The following is a 12,609-nucleotide window of genomic DNA, read 5'->3' on the forward strand; positions in this document are numbered from 1 at the left end:
TACAAAAATAAACCAAGCCAGTCCAATTTCTACTATACCTATCCAAAACACATAGGGACTTGCAGTCAATAACACTAGATGCAAGTAGACCTGAAAGGGATTTCTTATAAAATTTTCAACTTGAGAACAAATTGATCTTATTGCAAGGAACACTTGCTTTACAATGTAGTACAATTGTTTTTTAAATAGACAAATATAGCATTTAACAGAAAAAGTGTTACACCTTGATCCTAGGTGAACAACCAATATATCAGCAGCACTATAATAGTTTTCATAGTAATGTTAAATAATGTTAACTGAATAGAAGTTTTGGATTAACAAATACTGGCTCAAATAATAAAATTAATCAAAACTTCTGTCACTTAAAAAGTATTAAATGGATATGAAAATAAAAGATAGGAATACCTAGCTCTTGAAACTAAATCTTTGTAAAGGTGACCTCTTTCTTGGGGGTCGACTCCTCTAAGGTGGGATTGAATTTGCTGTGTTCTGTTTCATCTGTTGAGGTCAAATCTTCTTGATGAAGTTGAGTTTTATATATTGCTCTTCCCTATAGGGGTCGACTCTTTAAAAAATTATGAACTAACTGTTTCTCAGGTTTGACTCCTTTGGTCCTTGCTTCTTGCTGTATGGGGTCAACTCCTCTATGGGGTTGACTCCTATGATCCTTACAACATGGATTCAGTTTGAAAATTTTTCTTCTTTGGACTTGACTCCCTGTTTTTGTGTTTGACTCCATGTGTATCTACCGAACTCCTTTTTGCATGTAAGCTCCTTTTTTATTTGAGCTTAACTCTTTCATCTTGAAATGGTAGTTTCTGGCTTTTGAAATTCGGGTACTCTTCTTCTTGCATATGGGTTTGACTCCTATGATGTGGAGTTGACTCCTTTGTTAAGATTGCTAAAAAACTATCTGTTCTCCACACAAAATCACTTAGAGACAAATGATCAAATTCCTATGCTTGTAATCAAAATTTGGGTACATAGAGGAATCTTGAGCTTCTACTCTCTCATTAAGAACCCTAGAAAGGAAGCCAATTAAAATTTCATAGATATTGTTAACGGTCAAAATTCAATGTGGTATAATATACATAATATTATAACTATTTATTTTACTTTATCTGTCTCTCATATTAACTAAATCTAATTCTTTTCTGTTTGCCAGGATGAACGTGAGTTGAAGAGACAGAGGAGGAAGCAATCTAATCGCGAATCTGCCAGAAGGTCAAGATTGCGCAAGCAGGTATTCATGTGGTTCTATCAGACCCTGGTTAGGGTGGAATACTGGCTTTTGGTTACTCTATTTTTTTATGCTCCGACTTCTGAAGTTCTGTCATCCACCTTTCATTAACTGAAGATTTTATTGAATAAAATTATCTTCTATTGTTGGTGTATATTTAAAGCCTGGTTCTCAAATATGACCCTTGGGGTAACGCCATATGCAGAAAGAGGAAATGCAGTCCCTTTCCCTTGTTTTATCACTAGTTTTCAATAACAATAATATTTTTTCTCAAAATATTCTTTCTCTGTGTCATGTACATTCCTTTTCTATCTTTTAGTCAGAAAAAAGTAAGAAAAAAGAAAGTTGAATAGAGATAATGAGAGGGAGAGAAAGTGGAGAAGAGAAAATTGAGAAAAGAAACTGAGATGGGGGACCTGCATGTCCCCTAACTTCTATTTATAGCTTAGGGCCGAGTGGGTTGAGTACAATACACAACATTGCCACTACTTTAAGTGAAACCCCTAATTCTCTATATCTCCTATTCTACGTGTCCCCTTTACATGAAATTTGGTCCATAGATATAGTTTGACATGTAGAATAAGATTACATCAAGAAATATAAATAACGATAGGTAAAATGACCAAAATACCCCTATTCTTTTTTTCAACTCCCCCCCAAGTTGGAGAGTCTATGTTGAACAATCCCAGCTTGCCGCAAAAGTTCAAGAATTCAAGCTTTTCTAGTGCTTTAGTTAGGATATCGTCGAGTTGATCACCAGACCGAACATATGGAGTAGTTACTTTTTTTCTCATTATTGCATCTCGGATGAAGTGACAATCTACCTCTATATGTTTTGTTCTTTCATGAAAGATTGGATTGTTTGCAATGAAGATTGTCGCTTGGTTATCATGGTACATAGTCACAGGATCCTTCTGATCGAGGCCAAATTCCTAGACAACAAATTTTATCCACATTAGCTCACTGACAGTGTATGCCATTGATCTATATTCAGCTTTTGCACTGGACTGAGCAACAACATTCTGATTTTTACTTTTCTAGTTGACTAGATTTCCTCCCAAAAATACACAATATCCAGTGGTTGATTTTCTGTCAAGCTTAGAGTTTGTATAATCAGCATCAAAGAAAGTTTCAATCCTCAAGTGATTATTAGGTTTGAAAAGGAGACCTTTTCTTGGTGCTCCCTTTAGATATCTCAAGATTCTTTGTGCAACCTCTAGGTGTATCTTACGTGGATCTCCATGAACTGGCTCACTACACTAATTGCAAATAAAATATCTGGTCTAGTAACTGTAGCATATATAAGTTTGCCTACTAGACTTTGATACATTGTTTTATCTTTCAGTTTTGGACTTTGATCATCATGAAGGTCAAATCTTACCTCCATAGGTGTAACCGCATGTTTAGGCCCCCGAATACCATATTCTTGAAGCATATCAGTAACATATTTCTTTTGAGTCAGTATTGTTCCTTCTTTGCTTCTCGCTACCTCAATACCTAGAAAATATTTCAACTAACCCAAATCTTTAGTCTAAAAGTGATTCGCCAAATGGGATTTAACTGTTTCGATACCTGATTTGTCACTCCTAGATAGGATTATATCATCTACATATACCAGTAAGATAATAATTCCAGATGGTCATTTCAGAATAAATAATGAGTGATCACAATGGTTTTTATGAAATCCTTCTTGAGTCGACATACCTTATGTGTCTCCCCTTGAGCAACATATCCTGGAGGTTCCTCTATATAGACTTCTTCCTCAAGGCCACCATATAAGAAGACTTTTTTAATATCTATCTGGAATAGAGACCAATTTTGATGGATTGTAATAGAAATAAGTATATGAACAGAGGACAAAGGAGCGACTAGTGAAAATGTCTCAAAAATATCCACCCCAAATGTTTCTACCCATTGGCAACAAAACGAGTCTTATACCGTTCAATTGATCCATCCGAGTTATATTTAATAGTATAGACCCATCAACACTCAACTACATCAACACCATGAGTTAAAGTCACATAACACTCCTTCTATCAGTTAATGCTTCCATCTCAACATACATGGTATTCTTCCAATGAGGTTGCAACAAGGCCTCCTGCACTGAAGAAGGAATAGTGCAAGGGGAGATGGACAAAGCAAACTTACAGTAGTTATTAACAAAGAATCAAAGGAGACAAAATGAGATAAAAGATGTTAGGTACCTTTATGAACACCTTTTCATAGGGCAATAGGAAGGTGCAGATCACTTACCTCAGGATCATGAGACGACGAAGAATCATGGTCGGATGCGAGGAGGGGGTCTGGATCAAAATGAGATGGTTGCTGTCGGCATTGATATACATGTAGTGGTTTTTTAGTAGGAGCACCTTGTGAGGTTGGAGCACATTCATCAACTAAAAGAGGAATAATCGGACTAGGTATAGAGGGTTCAGGTGGAACTGACTCAGATTTAGAAGATTCAAAAACCGAAACATCCTCAAAGAAGGTAACATCCGTCGAAACAAATGTTTTTTCTCATAGATGGATTGTAACATTTTTACCATTTCTGTGTTCAAGAATACTCTAGAAAGACACTTGATAGACCGTGGAGACAACTTTATCTTTTGACTGATCAAATACATGTGCAAAGCATACAAACCCAAAGACACGAGGTGACACTAGAAACAAAGGTGTAGTAGGTAAAACAACCTGAATATGAATCTTGCCATCAAGAGTAGAAGACGACATTCTATTTATTAGAAAACATGTAGTAAGAATAACATTGCCCCAATAAGTCTTAGGTACCTTCATGTGAATCAGCATAGTGTGAGCTACCTCAAATAAATGACAATTCTTGCGCTTAGCAACTCCATTTTGTTGTGGAGTGAACACACAAGAAGTTCGATGAATGATTCCTTGTGATCATTAGAAAGAGCCAAATTTACGATTCATAAACTCAAGACCAATATCTGTGTGCAAGATATAGATAGAAGTTGCAAACTAATTCTTTATTTCATTATAAAATAGCTGAAATACATCAAAAGCTTCAGATTTTTCTCTCATGAGATAAATCCAAGTACATCTATTGAAATCATCAATAAAGAAAAAATACCTATGACCAAACTGACTATTCACAGGACAAGGACCCCAGACATCTGAGTGGACGAGCTCAAAAAGTTTATTTCTCTTGTGAGATGAAAAAGGAAAGGATCTTCAGTGATGCTTGCCCAGTTGACTTGACTTACATTAAAAAATAATACTAGAAGGAAGATCTGGAACTACTTGAATCAGTTTTGCTGGAGATGGATGACCAAGTTTGAGATGCCACTAAAGAGGTGAATTGGCTATGTGTAGTGCATGTAAAGTAGTATCTAGGTTGTGTTTGTCTAGATAGTAAAGTCCCCCTTTCTCATGAGCAGAACCAATCATCTTCCTCGTCACGAGATCCAAAAAGACACAATGAGTAAGGTAAATAATTAGAGAACAATTCATAGACTTAGCCACCAGACTGACAGACAACATATTTATGGGAAATTTTGGAACTAATAGTGCAGATTGAGGGGACAGAAAAGGTACATGGGTAACATTTCTCACTACATGTATTGGTGAAATTGACCTATCGACAAGATTAACATGCTTAACGAGAACAAATTCTTTTAAATCGGAAAATAGTGAGGACATTTTGGACATGTGTTTTGTAACACCGGAATCAAGAATCCAAGATGGGGAATGAGACACTGAGAGTACAGACATACCTATAGAAGTAGTCGTATGTGCCAAGGATGCAGAGGGAATAGGTAGTTGTGCCATATGTTGGGAAATTTGTTACTGCTGCTATGAGATTTGTTGTTGTTGTTGGATCAATTTTTGTAATTCATCTGGAGCACCAGGTGGGATTGTATTTTCAGACCCTAGTGTTGTACCTTCATGTGTAATAGCATTTGCCATGCAGACTTCCCAAATTTTACCTAACATCTATTTGAGTAATTATTGGTGCGTCCATAGTGAACACATTTGCGGTCAGATTTAGTCTCCTTAGCCTCGTCCTCTTCCGGAATTATCCCTACCTTTACCTCTACCAGTCCTTGTGCCCCCTTGGACGTATCAGTGGAATCAGATGTTGTAGCTGATGTATTAAGGGTAATAGCTTCACCCCTTTAGTATCTTTTCCAACTCTAGGCACAACAGTCTTTTCAGCTCTCTGTACCCTATTAAAGGTAGTAAAGATGTTAGGTATTTCATCTGAAGCCAAAATTTATGCCTTTATACTATCAAATTCAACACCTAATCCATCTAGAAATTTCACCGCAAGGAGTTGACTCTGCTATTTTTGGAGTTCCCTTTCATCTATAGTAAAAGGATGCAAGACCTTAATTTCTTGCCAGATACTCAGAAAAGAACTATAGTAGTCTGTCACAGTTATGTTACCCCTTTTTAAGCCAAAACATTCTGTATATAATTCATAAACCATAGAAAGGTTGCTCTCTTGTCCATAAGAGCTTCCAAGGACAGCCACATAGGACAGTTTCAAAGTTCGTTACTTGGCTCCTGATATTAGATTCCATGTTGTTGATAAGCCAAGTCTTCACTTGACTATCTTCAGCCTCCCAATCATTATCCCGAGGAACAGGATAAATTTAAACTTTTTCTTTGCCTTCAAGTACATTCTAATAGTTCTGGACTAAATAAGGTAAGTATCACCATTCAACTTATCATAGGTGATAGTAATAATATCTTTACCATTAGGATTATATGACTCCTTTGCTGGAGTGTAAACCTCAATAGAGTCAGCCATATAAGACATATAAGATCAAATAAACCTTCCAAAATGTTCCAAATCAACCAGCTCAAGTAGGCCCCACAACGTTAAAACCACATTTAGGGCAGATATAAGACGTGCGCAGATCAAACAATCTAAAAATCCAACAAGGGGATCAAATTCAGAAGATAAAGTGCACTGGAACCTCACTAGGTGTCACGCGGTCAGATTCGGGCTAAGTCCGTCTAGCCTAGCGGAATATCTACCCCGTGCGGCCTAGTCCTTCCGAAGAACTAGTCAGCCTCCTTGTCTCACGGATCTTCCACCTTAGCTCCACACACGATGTTGCAAGCCAAAAGAACGCCGGAGAGACCAAAGAAATGGAAGAATAATGCTAACTTTGTATTGAGAAAACAACATGGCCACCCACTCAGTCTCTCTCTACACTTAAAGAGCAAACAATGCTAAGAATCCGAATTCTTTACAATGGGAGAGGCTCCTCCTATTTATAGCCTCCCCTCTTGGGCTTTCGAAGGCTCAGAATCCGTCCTGGCCCTTTGAAATCTCTAAAAACGCCCAGAAATTCGCCAGATCCCAAAAATTCGCCTTCTGGCGCCAGGGGCGCCCTGGTCAGGTGGGCGCCTAGCGTCCTGGTCTTTGGAAACCCCATTTCGAGTGCGGCTGGAGTCCTGGTCGTGCGGGCGCCTGAGGAAACCCCATTTCGCACACGGGCGCCTGTTGACCTGGTCGCGCGCGCGCACCTGCGCCAGAAGTCCTGCCGCGCGCGCTAGCGCCTGGAGTCTTGGCCGCACGCAACCCCATTTCGATCTGCCTGGGGTCTCAGTCGCGCGCAACCCCATTTCCGTCTGGAGTCCTTTCGCGCGCGCGCCCACGGATGCGCCTGGAGTCTTGGTCGCGCGCAACCCCATTTCGACCTGCCAGCACCCCTGTTGGTTGCAACCCTATTTTGACCCGTCTCTGCGTGCTTGTTGGCGTGCTGCCTTGTGTCTCGGCCAGCTGCCGGGGTTGTTGCGGGCCTTGCTGCTTGGCCATCCGTTTGGCAAGCGCAAGTATGTCTTCTTCCTTTGCAGCTGGTTCCGGGCCGGCCATATCCGTGCGCCCCTCTGGGCCGTGCCATTGCACTTGGCCTTGGTTGCCGCTGCTATTGCTGTGCACTGGACTTGCACAGTCTTCGGCCTTAGTGTCTGGCTACACTATGGCTTCTTCTCTTGTCTCATACTCCCACCGCCATAAGGCAGACGCCCTCGTCTACATCCCCTGGCGATAGTGGGCCACCTCCTTCTCGGATTGCTACAACTCGGCAGTGTCTTGCCATGTTGCCTAACTTTTCGGTTGACCCTGCCGCTTTGCCAAGTATCGCGTCCTCCGGGGCTTGCCCCTTTTGCGCTCCTCTCGGTCTTTATAAGCTCCGTTTGGCCATCAGTATGAGGATGAAAACTAGTGGAAAAATTTTCAGTAATTCCCAATAGTTTAGATAACTCGGTCCAAAATTTTCCTGTGAATCTGGGGTCACGATCACTAATGATCGTTGTGGGCACGCCCCAGTTCTTCACCACTTGTGCCATGAATGCTCGAGCAACCTCCTCTGTTGTACAATCACTTGGCACTGTTACGAATGTTCCGTGCCTTGTAACCTGGTCCACCACTACCATGATAGACCCAAGCCCTTTTTTCTTGCGCAAACCAGAAATGAAGTCCATTGAAATAGACTCCCACGGCCGTTTTGAAATGGGCAAAGGCTGTAACAAGCCTCTGGGCTTTCTTTGTTTCATCATATCTTGTTGATAGATAAAACATGTGTACACAAACTCCTCCACATCGCTCTCCATGTCCATCCAATAATACTGGCCAGAGAGCAAGGCCAACGTCCGTCTTTGGCCTGATTGTCCTGCCCACCAGGTATCATGGCATTCCCTCAAGCGGTCATGCCGTAGGTAGTCGTACTTAGACACATAAAGTCGATTACCTTTGGTCTTGAGCAATCCGTCGTCAAGCCATAGTCTTCTCCTCTCACCTAAGGTTGCAGCTTGTACAATGTTGTAGGTCTGGGCGTCTTGGTGAAGTCTAGTGCGAATCCGGTCTAGCAACGAAGTACCAACATGTGTAATTGCTGCTAAGACTCGTAATCGCCAAGTCGCATTTTTCGTTTCTGCCACAAGATGGTCCTGCATGTGCGCAGACATGCCTTGCACAAAGCGCATGTCTCCTGCGTCTATGTGTTCGTTGTGCGCCACATCAGGTTCTGCTGCTACCGTACCGTGCGTGAAGCAAGTGCCGACGCAAGTGCTACACGTATATCCGTCTCACGCAGCCGCTACCGCATCGAGCGTGATGCGCGTGAAGGGTTTGCCGCTTGCCGCCTCACACCTTGAGGTTACTGAGCGCTGTTCGCAAAGCGCCACACGCACCTTTGCCTCTGCTGCACGCACAAATTTCGTTTCTGAGCGTGTTCCAGCAATGCAATCTGGTGCTGTGTGCTGTATATACGCCAATACCCTTGTGCCCTTTTCTCCATCAAAAGGCATAGCAAAATCCGTTTTTTTGCTCAAGGTATCTGCAACAGCATAGGCTTCCCCAACTTGTACCTCATCTCAAAGTCAAACTCGGCCAAGAAAACTTGCCACCAAGCTTGCTTTGGGCTGAGCTTGTTAGCATGGAAGTATCCGTCGTCGAGCCAGAATGTTCTCGTCTCATATTCCCACTGCCATAATGCAGACGTCCTTGTCTGCGCGCCATCACCATACGCCACCCACTCATGGTTGGCTTGCTGCTTCTGCCAGCAGTTTCTGGAACGCAGCACTGGATATGGCGCCTTTCTGCTCTCTCCCAGCAGCACCGGATCTGACATCTCAATGCTGCCTCTCCCAACAATTCCAGGAAAGCAGCACCGGATCTGGCACCTCTCTGCTGTCTCTTCCAGCAGTACCGGAATTGGTTCCTCCCTTCTGCCTTTCACAGCAGTTTCTGGAAATGGCGCCTCCCTGCTGCCTTTCCCAGCAGTTTCTGGAAAACAACACCGGATCTGGCGCCTTGCTGCTGTCTTTCCCAGCAGTATCGGAACTGGCACCTCCTTGCTGCCTTTCTCAACAGTTTTTGGAAAGCAGCACAGGATCGGGCGCCTTTCTGCTGTCTCTCCCAGCAGTACCGGAATTGGCGCCTCCTTGCTGCCTTTCCCAGCAATTTCTGGAAAGCAGCACCGGATCTGGCACCGCTCTGCTGTCTCTCCTAGCAGAACCAGAACCGGCGCCTCTTTGCTGCCTTTCCCAGCTGTTTCTGGAAAGCAGCACCGGATCTGGCACCGCTCTGCTGTCTCTCCCAGCAGAACCAGAACCGGCGCCTCTCAACTGCCTTTCCCAGCTGTTTCTGGAAAGTAGCACCGGATCTGGCACCGCTCTACTGTCTCTCCTAGCAGAACTAGAACCGGCGCCTCTCAGCTGCCTTTCCCAGCTGTTTCTGGAAAGCAGCACTGGATCTAGCGCCTCTCTGCTGTCTCTCCCAGCAGAACCGGAACTGGCACCTCCCTGCTGCCTTTCCCAGGAGTTCCTGGAAAGCAGCACTGGATCGGGCGCCTTTCTGCTGTCTCTCCCAGCAGAACCGGAACTGGCACCTCCCTGCTGCCTTTCCCAGGAGTTCCTGGAAAGCAGCACTGGATCGGGCGCCTTTCTGCTCTCTCCCAGCAGTACCGGAACTGGCGCCTCCTTGCTGCCTATTCCAGAGGATCCTGATCTTAGCACCTCCTTGCGAACTTTCCCCATTCTCAAGGGCTCTCTCGCATAGGGTGAGTCCTGCCCCCACTTCTTTCTCGATGGTCTTAACATCTCCGTCCACTCTTTGAATTTCAGTTCGCAACACTGCCATGGCACTATGTACGTTGTCCCTAAACTCTTGGAACCAGTTAGGGATAGGGTATAGGCCATGCACAATGTCACGTACGAACTCCTCCAGTCTTGAAAGCTGATTTTTCAAGCTAACAAGCCTGGACTTGAAATCACCAAAACGTAAATCGTTTTCATAGAGTGTCTTCATACCTTTTGTTGCTACATCTCCACTTGTGGTCGCCATAGATGGAATGATGCTCTGATACCAGTTGTCACGCGGTCAGATTCGGGCTAAGTCCGTCTAGCCCAGTGGAATATCTACCCCGTGCGGCCTAGTCCTTCCGAAGAACTAGTCAGCCTCCTTGTCTCACGGATCTTCCACCTTAGCTCCACACACGATGTTGCAAGCCAAAAGAACAACGGAGAGACCAAAGAAATGGAAGAATAATGCTAACTTTGTATTGAGAAAAAAAAGTTACAAAGGGTGGCCATGTTTGACCACCCACTCACTCTCTCTATACACTTAAAGAGCAAACAATGCTAAGAATCCGAATTCTTTACAATGGGAGAGGCTCCTATTTATAGCCTCCCCCCCAGGCTTCAGAAGGCTCAGAATCCATCCTGGCCCTTTGAAATCTCTAAAAACGCCCAGAAATTCGCCAGATCCCAAAAATTTGCCTTCTGGCGCCAGGGGTGCCCTGGTCAGGCAGGCGACTGGCGTCCTGGTCTTTGGAAACCCCATTTCGCACGCGGCTGGACTCCTGGTCATGCGGGCGCCTGAGGAAACCCCATTTCGCGCGCGGGCGCCTGTTGACCTTGTCACGCTCGCGCACGCCTGCGCCTGGAGTCCTGCCGCACGCAACCCCATTTCGATCTGCCTGGAGTCTCAGTCGCGAGCAACCCGATTTCCGTCTGGGGTCCTTTCGCGCACGTGCCTGCGGATGCGCCTGGAGTCCTGGTCGCGCGCAACCCCATTTCTCCCCGCCTGGAGTCCTGGTAGCGTAACCCCATTTCGACCCGCCAGCGCCCCTGCTGGTTGCAACCCCATTTTGACCCGCCTCTGCGTGCCTGTTGGCGTGCTACCTTGTGTCTCAGCCAGCTGCCGGGGTTGTTGCGCGCCTTGCTGCTTGGCCATCCGTTTGGCAAGCGCAAGTATGTCTTCTTCCTTTGCAGTTGGTTCCGGGCCGGCCATCTGCGTGCGCCCCTCAGGGCCGTGCCATTGCACTTGGCCTTGGCCGCCGCTGCTATTGCTGTGCATTGGACTTGCACAGTCTTCGGCCTTGGTGTCTGGCTACACCATGGCCTCTTCCCCCGTCTCACTAGGGCTGATATCAGCAAGTGCACAAATGACATCAGCAGTCATAGTTCTGGAATTTAGGCGCACACCTCTAGTCTAGATCAGCAAAAAAAAAAAAAAAAAAACTCTTTTGGCAGTTTAGAACATAAGAATCTGTTCTTAGAACAGGAGAACGAGTAATCCTAGGGTTGTGGCAGAGAGAATAGGAGAAAAAAATGGATTTTTACTAACTAGTAGCCAAAAACTAGAAACAAATCCTTCCTTTATGTAAACGTCTCCTTCAAAGAGGAGAAAAAACTCACAAAGATCCTTTCCAGATGCAATATATTGCTTTGATACCATGAAAAAAGTAAAAATAAAGAAGGTTGAGGAGAGAGAATGAGAGGGAAAGCAAGTGGAGAAGAGCAAATTAAGAAAAGAAACTGAGATGGGGGGCCTGCAGGTTCCCCAACTTCTATTTATAGCTTAGGGGTGAGTGCAATTTACAATATTACCCGTACTTTAAGTGAAAACCTTAATTCTCTATATCTCCTATTCTACGTGTCCCCTTTACATGAAATTTGGTCTATAGACATTGTTTGACATGTAGAATAAGATTACATCAAGAAATATAAATAACGACAAGGTAAGATGACCAAAATACCCATAGTTGGACTGATGGAGCCTGAAATTATTAGGACCTAAATAAGGGTACTTCTTTTCTTTCTTTCTTTCTTGAAAGGTTCTCATTGAACTAAAAAATGCAAATACGTAGTACAACTTTAGTGGACCGGAAAGTGGTAATCCTATAATCCTCACTTGGAAAAGTTGCAGTGTACTTAATAAATGTCATGATCAGGCCCTTACACCTCTTCATTCAAGTTTGATTTTAGAAAGAGATGCTATCCGTTTCAAAAAAAAGAAAAAAAATTGATGTTATACAACTTAGAGTTGTAGTTACAGCTTTGTGTGGGCAAACACTCCCACAATGAATTGCTTATGCCTTAGAAAAATGTCTTATTATAATCTCAGAATGCTACTCTGTTAATCTAATCAAGTTGTTTTTGATTGAGAGGAGCTTCACAGAAACTCTCACTCTTTATCTCTCTCTCTCTTTCTCAATAGGTTTTTACACATTTTAGGGTAAGTGCGATTACTTTCTGCCATTCATCATATAAACTATATATGTAAAATGTGTATATATACAAACTACTGTTTTCTACCAAAAATCTGATTTCTTGAATTAGAACAAGTGAGGTCTAGAAACTAGCAGTCATGTGAATCTGGAAAAGTATCTCAGTGGGCAGCCAGATTTAATTCAAGGGCTGGCATGCTTTATTTTTGCTGTGCAATGTATTGAAGAAACTAAAATTCCAGTCTCACCTAGGCCAGGGTGCACAGAATCTGACAGGCACACAGTTGAGGCAACTTCCATGCATATGTCATGCATTTTTTTGAAACACTTGGTAGCCTTTTACTGACTAATGAAACATATCCTTCTAGAAGGAAAAGT

The 12,609-nt window shown here is 43.4% G+C and overlaps 1 protein-coding gene across 3 annotated transcripts in view; it reads left to right on the forward strand.

The window, feature by feature from the left end:
* Positions 1–12,609, forward strand: part of LOC137953290 (G-box-binding factor 1-like) — a 45,618-nt gene that overhangs the window by 31,786 nt on the left and 1,223 nt on the right. For all 3 annotated transcript variants that reach the window (XM_068800616.1, XM_068800615.1, XM_068800618.1), the window contains one exon: positions 1,166–1,243. In XM_068800616.1, coding sequence (XP_068656717.1) covers positions 1,166–1,243 — 78 coding nt within the window. The remainder of the gene's footprint in view (positions 1–1,165; positions 1,244–12,609) is intronic.

The sequence above is a fragment of the Aristolochia californica genome, unplaced genomic scaffold, assembly GCF_029961685.1.
Source record: "Aristolochia californica isolate CCGP_79_NKW_82.1479 unplaced genomic scaffold, dmAriCali1.0.hap1 SCAF_16, whole genome shotgun sequence".
NCBI classification, from domain to species: domain Eukaryota; kingdom Viridiplantae; phylum Streptophyta; class Magnoliopsida; order Piperales; family Aristolochiaceae; genus Aristolochia; species Aristolochia californica.